At 33.7% G+C, this 20,429-nt stretch overlaps 1 protein-coding gene across 7 annotated transcripts in view; it reads left to right on the top strand.

Annotated features, from left to right (window-relative positions):
* Positions 1–20,429, top strand: part of LOC106674149 (venom protease-like) — a 30,444-nt gene that overhangs the window by 5,537 nt on the left and 4,478 nt on the right. For 2 of the 7 annotated variants that reach the window (XM_014406701.2, XM_024229712.1), the window contains exon 3: positions 13,818–14,116. In XM_014406701.2, the coding sequence (XP_014262187.1) occupies positions 13,818–14,116 (299 nt within the window). Of the gene's footprint in view, positions 1–7,021; positions 7,315–13,559; positions 13,682–13,817; positions 14,117–17,199; positions 17,397–20,429 lie in introns of those variants that run through there. The other 5 variants (XM_014406702.2, XM_024229713.1, XM_024229714.1 and 2 more) reach the window with 4 other exon arrangements.

Raw genomic sequence — 20,429 nt, 5'->3', positions numbered from 1 at the left:
GCGAAACCATCAATGCTGAATCATACTGTAACCAAATTAATACCATGCATCAGAAATTGGCAGTAATGAAGCCCTCTTTGGTCAATCGGAAAGGGCCCATTTTGTTGCATGACAACGCTCGACCACATGTGTCACGTGTAACGTCACAAAAATTATTGGAGCTTGGCTATGAAACTTTGCCTCACCCACCCTACTCTCCGGACCTCTCGCCTACTGACTACCATTTTTTTAGACACCTGGACCACTACTTACAACACATAATATTCAAAAATCAAACGGAACTGGAAAATGCATTTATTGACTTTATCAATTCTAAAAATTCTGAATTCTACTCAGACGGAATTAATAAGTTACCAACACGTTGGGAGAAATGTATTGAGAGTATGGGAAATTATTTTGATTAAAGAACATTGCTTTAAAGTAACTAGTTTCTTTTTTTTTGTTTAATACCAAAATCCTGCATTATTTTCCGGACAACCCAATATTTATTTGGTTTTAATTAATCTATGAACCTTAAAGATTATTTTTTATCGAATGATTTCAATTGCGTCTGAAGATCAATAAAAGGATCGTGTTGAACCAAGGTCAATAATTCAAAAAATCTTCTCTAGAACAAACTGCTCAATCCGATTTGTCTTTCTGAAAAATAGCAAAATACTTCATGAATTAAAAAAAGCTCAGCTCAAATTACATGCTGAAGGTTTCCAGTCGTCCACACTTAGTTTCAACTACGGATTTCAGTTTGAAAACAGTTCACGATTCCTCCTTGTCGGCTTTTGCAACTTTCGCTCATTGAAAATTTTGAAAAAAGATTGAGACCAGCTTCCACTCTTGGCTGATTTAATCACTTTCCTATTTTTCTCAAGCGTTGTTGATAATAGTAGTAATAATGTGGGAATATTATGGGCCGACATACAGCTGAGGTTATCGCCGGCCCTCTGTGGGTTCTTAATATTTCTAATTTTTTCATACTGCAGCCATTTTATCGTCTCGATTTGTCACTGTTTCTCTGCTTTTTTTAATGAAAACTAAGTCTGTATCCTAAAATGTTAGTCTCCAATTTGTACCTGAGGTTGTCAACTACAGAATAGACACAAAACATATGTATACCTATGTATACATCATATGTATTATTATATGTATACATCATCATCCTTTAGAACCAAAGGAGTCTGGTCACATTTACTCCCCCAGAGTACTCGATGTTCCTCAGGGCGGGGTTTAACCTACTTCATTCTCGCTAATAAATTACTTTTAGTCTCCAGACTTCACACATTCTTTCAACTATTAGTACTTGATAATCCTCAGGACCGTCCCTACGCCTTATTATTTTCAATAAAAATTCTCAGATAAAGTAGTTTAAACACAATGAAAAAAAATCACACATAATCACATGCACAACTATAATTGTCAAGCCTAAACGCACCACAATACATCCAAAAACATTCAATTCATAATTGTTTATGCAACCAAATGTATTCGCGACTACCTAATTATGTGAAGCATATTCGCAAGAGCGCCGGGTTTGCCATATCTGAGAGTTAAATATGTCGAGTCGTTCGTTCAGTTAATTGCCATGATAATTGGTCATTTTTAAATTAAAACTCACTCCAGCTCTTCCAGTAATTAATTGCAGAGGACATAGCATATCAATGGAGTCGATGTAGAACACAAGCAGATGTTTCAGTGATGACCTGTTATTTTGAATAAATATAGAAAACGATATTTCATTACATTAAGCATAAATTTTTAATTTATTACAATGGACATACAAAAAATACTAGTTTTCTTTTCTGACCAGATAGATAAAAAATAAATTAGCACTTTATTAGAAAAATAAGTCTTTAAAAAAAAATGTTAAGTTAACATCTAACTAAAAATATTAGACTATCATAAAATTATTCTACATGCTTTACAGTATCGATAATCGTAGCACAAATAAGAGCATCGGTTAAACAATTATAATTAAGTTTAACGCCAATAAATTAACATAAAAGAAAAATATTGAGGTTTCGTTTGTATAGTTATGTTGAACAACGTGCTTAATTGTGTTACAACTTACTATTCCACTAATTCTCTCGATTGATGGAAATGTGAACATGACTAAACAAACCAGATATATACAATACTTCAATAAACCTAACATGGACTTTTGGACTTCAACTTTGAGGTTCAACTTACCGTTAAATAATTATTCAGAAATCGTGAGATGCGGTCTGGTGTGATGTAGGTTTCAGAAAAACATTTTCTTTATCGTGCCAACGTTTCGATCTTTATTGAAATCATCTTCAGGGCTCCAAGTGTTTGTCTTCTGTGTAATTGTGCCATTCTTGCGTGTCGTGTTGAGAGTGCCACACATCATTTTCAAAATTTACTTTTTTACTAATTACTAATTTTTACTACTTTATTTGATTATAAATGAAGTTTCCAACTAACTAAATTATTACGTTTTAGAACTGTATAAATATTAAAATATATTCTGTTTAATAATAAAATTTCCTTTTTTGACAATGAACATTACATAAACATAATTGCGAAATTCTCTCAAACAGACTCGAGAGATGGTTTTTAGAGTAAAATTTGACCACCTTTAGAATATGGTGCATTTTTAGACGCAACACATAAATTGAAAATACATTACATCATTTCTTATTTTTATTTGAGCTTTATTTATTTATTTAATAACAGAATGATTTTTTTGTTTGGCGAAATCTTTTTGAAGAAACCGAAAAATCATTTTAATGATAATTAAAGAAAATTCCACTACAGTCCATATAATCAGGCGGCATTGATTTTCCAACATTGTGTCGAGAAATGTCCTGCCATCCATATTACTTCTTAAATATAACAAATGAGATAAGGAAAAAGAGATATAAACTGCATACAGATTTTACACTGTACGTAAAATAATGTATGCTGATATTGAACAATGCTGTATTTGACGCAAAATAATTTAATGTCAAATACAAAGCTATCTATCAGCAAAGGTGAATTACAGTGTAATTACATTTTTGAATTTTTGTAAATTAAATGAGGTTAACATTTTAAAATGAGAACAAGAAGTATCGAAACAGGAAAATATTAGTGCTCTTTTTTGACCGGTTGCGATATTTGTTTCGTAATTTAAAAATTTATTAAAATTATTTTTTCAAATTTCTACAAAAAATAAAGAAATTAATGTGTCAAATGAAATGCCCGTTGAATGACTGGAAAGAAGGGTCAAACTAGTTTAAAATACTTTTTTTTAGGTTTTTTTTTACAATGGAGTTACTAATAATACTAACAATAAAGACACAATAATTTTATACTTCAAATTACACTATTCATCACGACCTACGGATCCCGTTGTACCTGCTCAATACCCGACATAAAAAATTTCATAAATCACTGAACATTCAAAATAATATACTACTATGGCAGTTACCACTTCCGTTCTCAACACGACACGCAAGAATGGCATAAATACATAGAAGGCAAACACTTTGAGCCCTGAAGATGATCTCAATAAAGATCGAAACGTTGGCACTATAAAGAAAATGTTTTTCTGAAACCTACATCCCACCAGACCGCATCTCACGATTTCTGAATAATTATCGATTAACGGTCACTAATCCCCACACATTTCTAAACGTTAAATTGTGGTTTTCCAGTTCGAAAGAGATAATTAAAAAACAAAATTTTGTTTTATTATAAAATAAAGTTTTATTCTTAAACTACAACCTGCTTTCTTAGGCCTAGTACGCACTGGGAGCCTTTGAGTCGACTCGTTGAATCTCCGGAGAGTGTCGGCTGCGTCTAGCCTGCCCCGAATTATTGTTGCGATGAATCTGGTGTGTTGCGGGCTAGCATTTTCGGACTCTTCTGAATCCCATCCGATGTGGGATTCTTTGACTCAATGTTGCGCAACATTTGCCAGTGAGGACGTGAATCGGAACAAGCGCTCTTGCTTCATTTGTTTAGTTGACGTTCTAGTGAGTGTTTTCTTGAAGATTTTAATACTGTCTTGTATTAAAGGTATGTTGTGGAATACTGAGTTGGCATTAAAGTTTATCGAAGACATGCATTCTTATCTGTGTTTGTGGGATGTATCACGGAATACAGAAATCGGGAATTGACAAGCTAAACATTGAACGGTTTAGCCCAAAAATTCATTGGTTCCATCGCCGAAATTGAAAAAAAAATACACACTTTAAAAGGACAGTTCCGTTTGTTTTGAAATCCTGAAGGTGTACATGAGGCTTGTATACGAGTCTCCACTCGCTAGGAACCGGATAGTGGCAGCTAATCTGTTGGCCGGATAGATAGATTCCCGAAAGTTGGTATCTTTCTTGGAAATTTGACCGCCAACTTTCATTAAAATGGTTTCGAAATCGGTCGGGGACGTCCTCAAAAAATTTCTGAACCCTGCTCCATCATGTAATCTCAACGTGTCCAAAAGATTTTTCCCGTGCTGATTCCCGCCGTGAAATATTTGTCGAAGCCACCATCTTTTGAGCCGTTTTTTAATGCTCCTCCGATTGGATTCACTATGTACAGCGCAAAAAAGAGCAAAGGGAAGTTCCTGAGAGAGCTAGTTCCTCCGTCATTTTCGCAGGTACTGATGAATATGAACTGAACCTTGGTCTGGACACGGTTCTTTGCCGCCTAGCAGAGTCGGGGCTGCATCGCAACATGAATCGATTCAAAGAATCTCAGTGCGTACTAGGATTTAAAGTTGTTGCGTCAACATCTACCTAGAAATATTTGATATACATAGAGAAAATGATAGATGCACAAATTCTTAGGTTTTGATAAAACAGAAAGCAAAGCTTTATATTGGGGCGTCGGTGGCCGCAACGGTTTAGGCGTTGACGCGGCGCTCATCACTGTAACGTAAAGGTCCTGGGTTTGAATTCCAGCGGCCCTGCATTCCAACCTGACATACTTCCCGAAAGTTGGTATCTTTCCTGGAAATTTGACCGCCAACTTTCATTAAAATGGTTTCGAAATCGGTCGGGGACATCCTCAAAAAATTTCTGAACCCTGCTCCATCAAGTAACCTCAACGTGTCCAAAATATTTTTCCCGTCCTGATTCCCGCCGTGAAATATACAAATGAGCTTTTTTTGAAAAACACCAGCACCTCGAGGGTTGATATAACTTCTGCTGTTGCGAACCCTCGTAAAAAAATAATAAATATAAAAAAAAGCTTTATATTATCGTGAAACTATATGGCGACTAACTGTACAGCATCAACATGCTTAAAAGTATCGATAATGGAATCACAAATGAGGAAATGTTTAAAAAAAAATTATATAAAATTGAAAAATATTGTTGAGGTTGGTGTATTCTTAGGTAGAACAATGTGCTTGTGTTGAAAAGTTGCCACAGAACCTTCCTCTTCCATTAATTGTCTTGATTGATTGAAATGCATTGATTAACAACCCACATACATACAACACTTTACAAGCTAACATGGACTACTGGACGAAAACGTTGGGGTTTAACTAAAGTTTCGAGCAGCCGTAGAATCTAGTTCTACATTTACAATACCACTCATCCTCAATTCAATTTGGTCACTAATTGTCACCAACCACTTTTCAAAAACCATATAACTCTAATTCTTATCCATCCTTCCCACTGTGATAATCAAAATTCACTCCTATAAATACTCTTATTAGAAGATGAAAATAATGAGCCATAGTCTGCTTGTGGTTGTAGTGAAAAATGCGAATGTCACCACAGATAAATCATCACTAATAACATCACAGTCATGCTGTAAATAATGTAAATAACAATTTTACTCAAGTCAATTATTTAGAGTAATCGAAAAACGATCTTCTGAAAATTGAGTTAAAGTTTGAAAATGGTATTCAGGCTGTTAAAGCTTTCTTAAAACATGGGCGCTTAACTAATATAATAAATACTAAAGTCCGATCGCAATTAACGTCTCGAAATGTAAATGGCTTACTTTTGCTATTATTTATTAAGAACATGTTAAACATGGGCTTTTTTAGTCGATGAAATTTATGTTTTTGTTCTCTGAAACCAACAAATAGAAATATCGGCGTTCTTCCCCTGTATTTTTAGTTTTTTTTTCGTTATTCCCTAGACTTTTCAGATATTGACAGTAAACCACTACAACCAATAGATGGAACTATTGAATTGTTTACGTCAAAAGTAAAGGGTTATCATTAAAGATTTTTTCTTGAAGAATCAGTCTGACTTAGTTTTTTCCCCCACGGTACTTATATTAGAATGCAATTTTTAGTAAACTAATATTTTAACTAAACTAACATAAAATAATATAAAAATTAACTCTAAATTCTAGTAACTTAATATTCCTTACACTTTCAAGATATCGATAGAACACTACTCAACATGGGTGTTAAATTATTTTTGAAAAAAAATGGACGATTATAGTTTTTCTTCTTGACCCTTAATGATAATTGACATAGCTGGTTTATATAAATTGGAAATTTGTTTCACAAGTCGCGAAATACCTCTGGCTAGACTATGATGATTTTGCAAACCTACATAATGACATGGCAAGAATTGTAAAAGTTATTTGTGTATATTGTGTATTTGTGTGTAATTTAAAAAACGCATAATGTGCAGTATTAACTAATGTTTTTTTTTCTCACGTAAAACGGCTTGAGGACAGAAATAGCGTACATTATTCGTGTACAGTTGTACATAACAAAGTGATTTCTTTTATGTCATATTTTTAAACATACACGAATTTAGAGGCTCTTAATAAAACTGAATGTGCCCTAGTTGCGGCTTTCGGAAAGCAGGTATTACTGTAAATGGTGCAAAAATTTTACGTTCTCAATTCTGCTGGGCAGACGATCAAAGATTGTTCGTAGTCGGAGGGACGAGAGTCTTGCCGAAAGCGAACGTGTACATGGTAGGTAAAAGGTTGATAGATTCGTATTCAGCATCATGATTGGCTGCATCGCTTACCTTACACCCATCTCATATCAAAACTAAATTGGTGAAAGTTTCTACTGCTTGACGAAATTTCAAAACGCTTTGTTTAGAGTGCAAAGAGTTAACAGCGGCCAAATGTCCTCTGAAGCTGGCCAGTAGGCCCAAAAGATCGATCAGCGTGCTCAAGAATTCTCCCTCAGGAAATTCGGATGATAAGACAACGACTGAAAGATATTACAAAAAAACATTTACCGGGGTAAAGGTTCTGGACAATCAATCGACACCCCGTTACTCCCAAGGAACAAAGACTACATCCAAGCCGATGAAAAAACGAAGTTTTTTGTTACCGATGAAAAATGTTCTAGGAGGCACAATCGCAAGGAGCAAGAAACATACAAACATGGTAAGATATTTCCTGAATATAACAGAAAATGGGTCTAGATTTTAAGTGCCATCCTTACGTTGGAAGTTTGCTACCATATGCATGTTTACTATTTCTAACCATAAATATGTTCATCGTAAACACCACGCATATATGCACACTTCCGTTTATTTATTAACTAAAGAAAAGCAAGTAATTGTTTACTGTTCTCTAAGAAAGATTAACAGGTAACACGTGATATCCAATTAAACTTTTTATTTTACTCAAAACTAATTTATATATGATGTACAAATAATAACATATATATCAAAAGAAAAATTATTAATATAATCAAAAAAGTATATAAATATATGACGTGGATCAGTAAATAATATCGGATTTTATTCAAGACCACTGTTTAACTTTCCTGTTTAATTTATTTTTTAATAAAGAGGGTTATGTGGTAAAATTTATTTGGTCAAGAGCATGTTTACATATCAGCCATATAGTATTTTTACGCTTTACGTTTACACGTTTCTAGTAAGCCCATCGGTTCATTGTCGATAGAATATCTCGTTAATCTAACAAATTTGCAGAAGCTCTTTTTGAGATTTTTTCTTAAACCCGAAGGACTTTTTTATTTAAAAAAAAATCAACAGCAAAAGAAAGTCTTACCTTTGCACGTATAATAACAATTTTCATAGATTGCATGAAAGGGCCCATTTTATTGGGAAATATATTTTTTAAGTGTTAGATACATCGACCACGCAGTTAACAAACACTGGACAAACCGATGGAAATATGAACAACCCTTTCAAATTCAAGATCACAATGAATTTTCTAGAGATTTCACCCACGTTGAAATATTCGATAAAGAAATACATACCCGACAACAATCGTTTACAAATTTAAGAATAAAATGAGTTAAACTTGAAGTTAAGGAAGAAAATTTGAACTTACCGGATGTTGGTTGTACCGAAATGATACTGGACTGTCAAACATTCACTAACAAGTGAACATAAATCTGACTCGTCGAATGTTGAAATAATTGATATAGAGTCTCGATTACTCAGAAGGAGAATAAAAGAGGTTCTACGTTCTAAAATGGAAAATCATTCATATAGATACAAGCATCGGGCTGAAATTCAATTTATGAAGGTCTTATTAATTTTAAGTTTTTGATAAAGAGAGGAGAGCCTCCGGCATAAGGTTACAGTACGGTAACAGTCTGGCAGTATTGAGACTGAGTCGTTCAAACAAAATTTCAAATAATCTATTAAAAACTTACTTCAATTTTTGGACATATTTAAGATTGTTTTGTAAGATCTGTAAAGTTACATTGATTAATCCATATTTGTTTAGTGATCATAATTATTACAAATTAATTATTCCCATTAATTATTCTTATCTAAGGTTTTTAGATGAAATGAAAATTTAGTCTCACGAGCGGGATTCGAACCCACGAACTTCGGCTCAATACGCCGCTACTGTAACCGCTTGAGCTATCGTGATTTCGATTCCCTCGGATACTTGATATGTCGCTGAGTATCGAATCCTGATTACATGACATTTGAAAAATGGCAAAAAAGAGGGAAAATTCGAACGGCTGTAGGTTGAGATGGGAGGTTGATGTCCAAGGGGATCGAAGTCAAGATAGCTCAAGTGATTACAATTAATTAAGGTTTTGAGTTGAGATGAAAAAAAGTTAATGGCACTAGCGGGATTCGAGCCCACGATCTTCGGCTAGATACGCCCCTGGTCTACCACTTGAGCTATCGTGACCTCGATCCACTCGGACACTAACTTCCCGTCTGAACCCCATCTTATGAGTTTTCCCTCCTTTTTTTTTTTTTTTGCCATTTTTCAAATGTCGTGTAATCGGTTTGGATTCTCGACGACAATTGAAATGGCCACGGAAAGCTTTAGTGAAGTGTACTTCATATTGATTCTTTAAATTCACTAATTTCGTGGTCCGCTTGACCAATTAAATCATTACAATTAATTAAGGTTTTTAGTTGAGATGAAAAAAAGTTAATGGCACGAGCGGGATTCGAACCAACGATCTTCGGCTAGATACGCCGCTGCTCTACCACCTGAGCTATCGTGACCTCGATCCACTCGGACATCAACTTCCTATCTAAATCCCAACTTATGAGTTTTCCTTCCTTTTTTTTTTGCCATTTTTTTTCATCTCAAATAAAAACCTTAATTAATTGTAATGGCCATTTCAATTGTCGTCGAGAATCCAAACCGATTACACGACATTTGAAAAATGGCAACAAAAAAAAAGGAGGGAAAACTCATAAGGTGGGGTTGAGATAGGAATTTGATGTCAGAGTGGGTCGAGGTCACGATAGCTCAAGTGGTAGAGCAGTGACGTATCTAGCCGAAGATCGTGGGTTCGAATCCCGCTCGTGCCATTAACTTTTTTTCATCTCAACTAAATATCTTAATTAATTGTAATGATTTAATTCGTCAAGCGGACCACGAAATTAGTGAATTAATAGCTCAAGTGGTTAGAGCAGCGGCGTGTTGAGCCGCAAGTCATGGGTTCGAATCCCGCTCGTGACACTAATTTTTCATTTAAACCAAAAGCCTTAGATAAAAGAATAATTGATGGTTACATTGATTGTTGAATCAACTACAGATAAGTATACATAATGGGTAATTAATATAGATATTGACCTTAAAATAAGTCAAAGCTAGGCAGTAACAATTGAATTTGCTTTTCCTCAAAACCCTACCGTCATCCCGATTATTTGTGATATTTTTATTAAAGGCAAAATTGATTATGAAATAATTAACGATACAATTTTTAAAATTAATATTGTATAATTCCATATATTACAGACTAGTGATGGCCCATAAAAATATTGGTCTCTTCAAAATGAATTTTTATTGTTTTAACTTGATAAATGAGATTAGGTCTGAAAATAGTAAGTAGATGAGCTAGGATAAAGTAAACGGAGCGATTTAATGACTTGTAATTTATTGACCTCACCCGGAGAAAATCAATTTAATTACTGCGAGATTGGATAGTAATCCTTTGTCGAACCTCTAAAAACGACTCTGTCAATACAATTCGCATTCTGCTTTATATTCAGGAAAATAATTAAATTTTGCATACACTTACATAACCACATGCAAAACTACAATTACATTTCATTCACAGATGTGACTACAGTCAAGCAAAAACGCACATGTTCAATCCACATACAAATCAGGAGACACTGTTTTAATATTTATGAAATCTAACCATTAAATCACTCTCAAATTATTCCAAAACAGGTAACCGAATACAAGCAGATAGGACCCATTAAATCAACACGAAAATATTACAAACTAAATAAAAACAAACTTTAACGGAACTATACACAATTTCGATTGACCTATGCAGTAACAAATAAAATTGAAAAAGTTAAAACTTTATTTATCATTTTAAAGTTTTAAACAAGCTATCTGTTGATAAGTTCAACACGCACAGATAATCGATATAACAGATAAAACAGGGGCGTCGGTGGCCACGCCAGTTTAGGCGTTGACTTTGCGCCCGACAAACTTACAATTTTTTTTAACAACGGCTCTTCGAGGGTTCCTATATAAATACCTATGAAATACCTTCAACTACAACGAAATAGATAAAACAGCATAATCACTTACATCTAAAATAATTATACGACGTTGAGGAAATAATTGACCTCAGTTCTAAAAATATCATGATAACTCTGAATTATCCCGTATTATAAAATACTTAACATGAAAAGGCACTAGAGGTACAATCGTTTATGCAAATAAATATAATCGCGACTATCAAATTATGTGTAGTATTTATTTAGAAATCGTGAGATGCGGTCTGGTGTGATGTAGGTTTCAGAAAAACATTTTCTTTATCGTGCCAACGTTTCGATCTTTATTGAGGTCATCTTCAGGGCTCAAAGTATTTGTCTTCTGTGTACTTGTGCCATTCTTGCGTGTCGTGTCGAGAGTGCCATTAGTGTTGTCGATGGTTCGTGGTTGTTTCCTGTTAGGTGTGTGGAGTAATTAAATTTTCCGTCGTTGTACANTTTCTTTATCGTGCCAACGTTTCGATCTTTATTGAGATCATCTTCAGGGCTCAATAAAGATCGAAACGTTGGCACGATAAAGAAAATGTTTTTCTGAAACCTCCATCACACCAGACCGCATCTCACGATTTATATCGATTAACGGTCACTAATCACCACACATATGTGTAATACGTTTGGAAGAGCGCGAGGTTTGTTATATCCGATAATCTAATAAGTTAATAGAGGCTTCGTTCGATTAATTGTCGTGATAATTGGTCATTTTTAAATTAAATATTACCCTAGCCATTCCAGTAAGTAATTGCCGAGGAAATAGAATAACAATCGAATCAATGTATTGTACAACAGATGTTTCGGTGATGGCCTGGTAGTTTGCATAACTTTATAAAATAATATTTCGTTGTAATAATTATGCACATTTAATTTCTTATAGCTGAAATAAAATATTTAGTTTCATTCTAGAGAGACAAATAAGAAACAAAATTAGGGTCTTCTTAAAATATAACCTTATTTAAAGTCATTAAATTCACTAATTTCGTGGTCCGCTTGACCAATTAATACATTACAATTAATTAAGTTTTTAGTTGAGATGAAAAAAGTTAATGGCACGAGCGGGATTCGAATCCACGATCTTCGGCTAGATACGCCGCTGCTCTACCACTTGAGCTATCGTGACCTCGATCCACTCGGACATCATCTCCCCATCTCAACCCCACCTTATGAGTTTTCCCTCCTTTTTGCCATTTTTCAAATGTGTGTAATCGGATTGGATTCTCGACGACAAATGAAATGGCCTCGGAGAGCTTTAGTGAAGTGTACTTCATTTAATTCACTAATTTCGTGGTCCGCTTGACCAATTAATACATTACAGTTAATTAAAAATGGCAAAAAGGAGGGAAAACTCAAAAGGTGGGGTTGAGATAGGAAGTTGATGTTCGAGTGGTAGAGCAACGGCGTATCTAGCCGAAGATCGTGGGTTCGAATCCCGCTCGTTCCATTAACATTTTTTTTATCTCAACTAAAAACTTTAATTAATTGTAATTTATTTAAAGTTGTTAAGTTAACAACTAACTACAAATAATTCAAGCTACGGGTAAAATGATCAATTTTCTTTAACAGTCTTCTATTTTTAATAAAAAGAAACCAAAACTTCATCATAAAATACTATGGCTTTTGTTGAAAAGTTGACTCTGCTGCTTCTTCCTCTGGCTGCTTGTCGGTTTGTAAATGTGAGCAGTAACAATCATATCTCCAGTAGGTATTACTTCTTCGGTAACAGTCATACATGACGTTACATGTAAGTAGTATTTAAGTGTAAATAAAAGTTTTAATTATGGTAATTTAATTAAACTTGTGGGAAAAAAAATATCGTCTAAAGAATGTGTTGAGGTTCGTCTCATATTTTTGTCCTTTCGAAACAGCAGATTGGATTATCATTGTTTTTCTCCATTGATACTTACATTAAATTTTATGAATCTATTGATAATTCTTACTGTTTAAAAATATGAATAGTACACCTCCCATACCAATATATGCAAGCCTTTTTTTTTTAATATATGCAAATGTTAAGTTATTTAAAAAGAAGGTCTTTTGTAGTTATTTCAGGTTAGGAATCATACTGCCATCGTTTTTTGCCATTGCTTATTAATTTATAATGAGTTTTTAGGAATATATTGATAGTCCTTTCTCTTTCGTGATATCGATAGTACAGTACTCAGCCTAATAGATGCATGTATTAAATATTTTTTGTACAAAAATGGACAGTTATAGTCTTTTTCCATGATGAATGCATTACTGCTCTTCTCTCACATGGATGTGTATTTTAGAATGGGAATTTAGAGGAACAATTATTTTTCCCCCATTTAACTATTCAAAGTACGCCATACAAACAAATATTTGGCACTGTTTTATCATTTTAGTGAAAAAAGTGACTATTATCATTTTTCTCTCGAAAAAAAATTATTGTTAGCATAGCACGGCAATAATTCTAAATGTTATTTATCCACTTGTGTTTGTATCGTTTAAATGACACATATTGTGCGATATTAAGTAATTTTTTTGTACTTAATACGGGTTGTGTATAAAAATAGCGTAGGTTATTCTTATATACAATAGTTATACGTAAAAATGTAATTTATGTTTCATGTAATATGTTTATGCATACACGAATTTAAAGAGAGGGCTCTTATTAAAACTGAAAGTGCCCCAGTTGGGGCTGTTTAGAGTGCAGGTATTACCATAAGGAGTATAAAAATGTACGAGCTCAATTCATCTGGGCGGACGACGATGTGAGATTGTTCGTAGTCGGAGGGACGAGAGCTTTGCCGAAAGCGAATATGAACATGGTAGGTATAAGGTTGAGAGATTCGTATACAGCATCATGATTGTGCTTAAATCGCTTACTTTACACCCCTCTCATATAAAAACTAAACTGGTGGAAAGTTTCTAAAGCTTCACGAATGTTAAAACCGCTTTGTTTAGAGTGCAATCAGTTCATGGCGGCCAAATGTCCTCTGAAGCTGGTCAGTCGGTCCATAGGATCGTCCTTGTCTGCCGGATTCTCACAGTTTATCTCAGGAATTTTGGATGACAAGACAACGACAGAAAGTTATTACAAAGAAACATTTACTGACGTAAACGTTCTGGACTCTGAATCGACAACTCGTTACTTCCAACGAACCAGGACTACTTCCTCGCCAACGCAATATCAACTTCCTGTTAAACCGCAGATTAAGGTTCTAGGAGGCAGGATCGCAAGAAGCAAGCAACATATAAACATGGTAAGATATTCCCTGAATATGCCAGTAAATGGGTACAGATTTTATGTGCCGTCCTTATGTTGAAAGTTTGTTACCTTTGGCATGTCTATCATTTCTAACAGTAAATATTGGTTCGAGATTTGTTTATGGTAAAAAATAAAATTCAAATTCAACTATGGTCCTTTTTTCAACATTCAAAATCAGATAACAGTATGTACAACTAAGCTCTCTTAATTTGTAAACAACCCCGGGGCTGGCAGGGTGAAATAACAAAAATTTGCGTATCAGTATGTTAATAATGGAATATGAAAGCATATATACACACTTCCGTTTATCTGTTGTACGCGCTCTGAGGGCGTTTGTTAATTAAACGAAAGCTCGGCAAGTATTTGTTTACTGTTCCCTGGGCAAGATTAATCTGTACGCGTGATTTCAAATTACACTTTTTATTGCGTCTTGTTTGGGTGTTAAATTCATTAAAATATCAAATATATTACAAAAGGTATCGTTAAAAATTGGTAAATAAATCATTCTTGCCCTAGACCGTGTTCATTATCTAACATGACCTGAAATGGTCTTTATGGTCTTAGTGTATAATGAAAGTTTATGTAATTTTCGAAAATTGCTTATAACGGCCCTATAAATTTAATTAACACCTTTTATCGCTGTTTGTGTTTGACCAACTTCTAATGTTAGACAGATCTTACCAAACAGCAAGGCGTAATATCTAATACAAAAAATATCGTTTATTTAGAAAAATTTTAAAACATATCGCTGGAAAAAATCGAAAAACAAAAATTACAGTCAAATCTGCAATAATGTTGTACACCGGCATAAATCCTTATGAGACTTTTATTCTTTTTCTTTTATTTCTTTTGGAATCGTAAGAATTTTCCTCTTTCTACCTAAATTTTTGCCTATTGTGGGCAACCTGTGCGCAATAATTATAATTCCATTAGATTTCGTGGTCCGAGTGACCAAATAACATCTTTCAATCAATTAATCTTTATGTAAGGTATTGGTTGAGATAAAAAAATCAGCGTCACGAGCGGGATTCGAACCCACGACCTTCGGCTAGATACGCCGCTGCTTGACCACTTGAGTTATCGTTACTTCGACCCACTCGGACACTAACTTCCCCTCTCAGCCCCACCTTTGAATTTTCCCTCCTTTTTGCCATTTTTCGAATGTTGTGTAATCTATTTGATTCTCGACGACAAATGAAACGTACTTTTTTTTTTTTTTTCGCTGGCATATTACCCCTGAAGTTTTCTATTTTCATTTTACTGTCGAGCGTGATCGGCCGACCATGGCCAGTTCCCCGCCGCGCGCCCGCACCACTCATTCAGCTCCATCATCTGCTAATCTTCTAAATTTTCATGCTTGAAGATAATCAAAAAGAAACGTTTATCGACTTTAGAAATCCATAGATTATGTTGAAAGCTGATGGATTGTTGCTTTTTAGGACAGATTCTAAGTTTATTGGTTTGGAAATGTTTTGGACTTTGCTCAAATTTTTTAGCAGTTTGTCTCTTTCATTTTAATATTCTGGACATTCAAAAATTATGTGGGAAGGATTTGAAGGGCAATCGCAAGTGGGACAGTTCGGAGACGATATAGTTCATTTAACTTATTAAATTCATTAGATTTCGTGGTCCGATTGACCAAATAACATCTTTCAATTAATTAATCTTTATGTAAGGTATTGGTTGAGATAAAATTAATTTTTCGAATTTTTCCAAAGGTTGGGTTGAGATGGGAAGTTAGTGTCCGAGTGGATTGAAATCACCATAGTTCAAGTGGTAGAGCAGCGGCGTATTTAGCAATTAATTAATTAATTAATTGTAATGTTCGATGTAATCAATTTATGTGTGAGGTAATAATAATAACAATCTATATGAATAATAATTTGAATATTATTTTCAGAAATCATCAGACAATAATGTCAAATTTTATTCCAGGCCTCTGTTAATCTTTGCACTTTTATGTAAATAAAATGGATTTTGTGTCAAAAAATTATTCCGTTAAAACAAGTGTATTAGATCAGTATAATCCACTTTTTACGCTGTAGGTTTATACTTAATTTTGTAGGCCAATATTTAATTATTTAAAGACAAAACCGTTAAAATAAATATTAAATAATTCAATATTTTCCAGATTATGGTTTTAAAAAAATTAACAACAAACATTAGTTTATTCACAGTGATTTTTTTTACTTGATTAGAATAGCCTGGGTCGTAAAATAGTAAGTCGATAAGCTAAGGTAATGTGAACAAATTTAAAATATTTCTTTGTTTTTGTTTGTGTGTGACAGTGGAGACACACCACAAACAAAAAAACAAAGAATCATTCCTCTCTCCTACACTGTCATAAATCGGAAAAAAATGTAAGAGTTTTAAAAAATCGCATATCTATAGAATTCGACGTCAGCATAGCCTGAGCTAAGTCAGGCTCAGAGTAATAAAGACATTTCTAGTCCTCAGTACAATACATTACTACCATTAAAAAAATAATATTAATAACTTACATTTTTATATTTATTGAATTGAACAGACTAATTGTAAGTTAGATTATAAGTTAGTGCGATAGAAAATCTTAAACATCGTGGCATTTTATAATACTAGAACCATCAACGCAATTTTCATGGAACTTAACCGATGTTTATGAACATCATGAATTACCAGTTTATTTATCTTCAAAGAGCAGGACGTTTTGAACCTCTGATGCTCTGTTGTTGAGCTATCTTGACGTGTTGTCCAGGGAGGCACAATCATTTGCATACTTTTGTCTACTATATAATACAATAGTAAAATTACGGAAAAAGTAAAATTAAATACAATAAATTATGATATCTACCAACCTTCTTGACAAACAGAAACAGTGATATGATTTTTGCACAGGGAAGTGAAGAATGAATACTGTGAAAGGCGAAAATTTTTTTCAATCATTTTTATTAATAAAACATTTGTCATGAAATTATTATATGTCTTGTTTTTATATTAAAAGTTACTTTATGTTTGTAGTTAGTTTCGCCGAGTAACATTGCAGTTTTTTTTTTCAATTGTTTATTTTCATTATGTAAATCTTTATGATTCTTATGCTAGAGTGCGCCAAATGGAGCAGCCCGTGCTCCAACTTAGTGCGAATAGCAAGGGATATCAAAGGGAGCACGGTGACAGAGCAGACCCCCTCGTCGACCGTTGGTGTACCGGAATCTCAAAATTTTTCCAAACCTATGGAAACCCCAAGGGCGTATGTCGCAGGAGGTACAGACGCCCACCCCAGGGTTCACCCTTACATGGTACGTCCCTGGGGCGAGATTAGGGGCTAATAAATATAAAAATAAACTCGGAATAATTTTGTATATTATTGTGTACGTGATCGCTTTTGTGTTCGTCACGATGTGCATGCCAATTGTCTAAAAATATAGCAATTTTTGGTTTAAATGTAGTAACCTCCGCTGAAACCTACAATGCTTGGGTTAAGTTTCATAGTAGAAACGCGAAGACGAAAGCGCTCATCACTTATGCAACAATGTTTTCTAGGAAATCGGAAAACTGTCGGTTGTGAAACTGAATTTTTAATAAGGAAAAAATCACGTTAACAGAGAATGCAAGATTCTTTGCATATGAACGTTTACTATTATAGAAAATACTTTTCCATCAAAAGTTTTCTTTAAAGCGATGTGGGTGTATTTAGGAGGATTCGGGTTAATAATTTTTTGTGGTGGTGTGAAATATCTTAGGTCGATATGCAATTGGAGAAAAACTGGATATATTTTCAACTTTACGAAGAACAATTTATATTATTTTAAGTTGTGCTTTTAAACAAACAATATAGAAGCGACCTGAGTGTTCAAACAAACAGACAAAACAAAGGCTTCAAGTGGTTAAGATTTTCAATGTGAATCCACGTTACATATTTTATTTATACAAAAATAATAATAAAACACTTTTGATGTATACTAGTAATGATTTTATTGAAGATTTCAGGTATTAACATAATTAATTCTATTTCCTAAAGATTCACCAGTCTGTAGGTTAACATTTACGACATTGAACAAATCGGTTTAAACCTGAAATACGTGAAGTTTTTGTGTGAAAATTGTATTTAATTTAGAAGTTTTTGTGCGAAGGAAACAAACCACTTAAGACTATTCTTTCTCATTATTCAAAATGAAACTGTCATTGCCTATGCAGGTATTCGAACCCGGGATCACAAGTGCCATAAATATGAGGTCACTGTAGAAACTTCTTGTTCATTTACAGATTTATTATACATGTAAAATTTAAATTAAACCTTCCATTTCATACTACATGAAAGATACATACAATTTTAAACTATTTAAACATTTTAAAGCTAGTATTTTGTCCAATCCTGCAATCCTATGCACTAACTAAAAATACAACAATCTTGATTAATTTTTTGAAACTGAAATGAAAGGACCTGTCCAAAGTGACTTTTTTTTTACTCATGCTATTCCAGAATGCGCCAAATTCAGTTCACAAATGCATTAGTGCTGTTTACTTCCCTGATTTGATGGTCCGCTGATTATAACTGTAACATGATAAATTCCTGGGATATTTTCAGAATGTGGTGTTTTTTGGGCCGGCGTAAATTAATCTGGTGGTAGCACTGACAGCGACACGAACCTTGCCAACGTTCCCTGACTGGCTCTGCCTTAAAAAATTAAATTTAAAAAAAAATTCTTATTTTATTTATTTTTGGTTTATATTAGTTTCACACGGTTTTTGTGCATGGGCTAATGGTGCGTCGCAATGTGTGGCAAAGGCGGCAAAAAATCGATTTCCTAAAATTTGAAAATTTGATAATCTAATTCACTTTTCTTACAGTATTTGAGCCAGAAAATAAAGCTGTAACAAATGTTTCTCGGGTAAAAATTGAGCAAAACCAGTAATCACTGCTGAAACATGAAAATTATAAATTTTCCATGATATACAGCTATTTTCTGAACATTAGCCCCCTAATTACCTTTTATGTACACACCCAAATATGAGATAAGACAAAAATTCAACGTTGGGATGGAATCGCGTGGGTTAGTAGAAGGGAAACAAGCAATTCGGGGAATATTTGATTTTTTAGACGTTTAGAAAAAATGCTTCATTGTTCTTTGCTTTGGAACTCTCTTTTTTCGCTTCTACACAAATCGAAGTACTATCTCTGTGGTTTTCAGCTGCGTATTCCTGCCTATCTGATGCAGAACTGTTTTGAAATAGAGCTATTTAGCCTAAAATCTCGAAAATGCAATTCATTTTCGAAACCGTCCAAAAGCTTCATTTCGGTTATCTCAAAGGAATATTTTTGACGATTTTCTTGCAAAAAAGAAACTTAATGCCTTTTTCATGGTCAACATTAAATCAACATTAATCAACATTAAATTTCCTGTAAGGATAGAGGTTTTCATTATTTGTTCTTATCTCATTTAGACTTCGTTTTCCAACAGTGAATTATAGTTATGGTGGCTACTTTATGTTTTGAAGGATAACTTTTACTGTTCTTATGTGTAGAATCCAAATCAAACATCAGAAATATCGTAGCACGAAACGCTTTCTTTAATAAAAAGCGATAAAGGAACACAAACCGTTTCATTGCGGTGCAAAAGTTGTTGACATGTGTAGTAGGTTGATAACTATAGTTACCAGTAGTTAGTTTATAGATATTGTATCAGTTCATTTTTTATTATACATTCTTGGAATAACAATTCATTGTAATCTATCAATATACCAATTCTAACTGCTTTCCATTCACACAGGCCGAGAAATGCAGTATCGTATCATTCACTGCTGAAAGCCTTTAGCTCTTAATTTTTGCAATTTTGAAAATAAGCAATTTTATGAAGTTTGCAAACCCAAAATTTTAATAATTTCATATACAAAAGCCAGTTTACTACTTTACCAGAAATAGTAAAAACAATTAAAAGATGAACATTAGGAAGCTCTTCAGTTCATCTTTTATTTTAAATGCAATTTTATAATTTTTAGTGAGATCTTTATTGAGAAAACCGTCCAAAAACTTCATTTCGGTTATCTCAAAGGAATATTTTTGATGATTTTCTTGCGAAAGAGAAACTTAATGCCTTTTTCATGGTTGTATTTGTGATCAACATTAAATTTCCTGTAAGGATAGAGGTTTTCATTATTTGTTCTTATCTCATTTAGACTTCGTTTTCCAACAGTGAATTATAGTTATGTTGAATAATAGTTATTCTGATACAATTATTGTAAGTGAGTCCTTCTGAGTCAACGCCAGATTATTTTTTCCCTCGTTTAGGACCACAATTTTGGACGGTGTGTTTGATCCATTCGATTCAAGA

The sequence above is a fragment of the Cimex lectularius genome, unplaced genomic scaffold (genome assembly GCF_000648675.2).
Source record: "Cimex lectularius strain Harlan isolate CLEC.00 unplaced genomic scaffold, Clec_2.1 scaffold308, whole genome shotgun sequence".
NCBI classification, from domain to species: domain Eukaryota; kingdom Metazoa; phylum Arthropoda; class Insecta; order Hemiptera; family Cimicidae; genus Cimex; species Cimex lectularius.
Note: the sequence above shows the minus strand (reverse complement) of the source record. Positions and strands in the feature narration are given on the sequence as shown.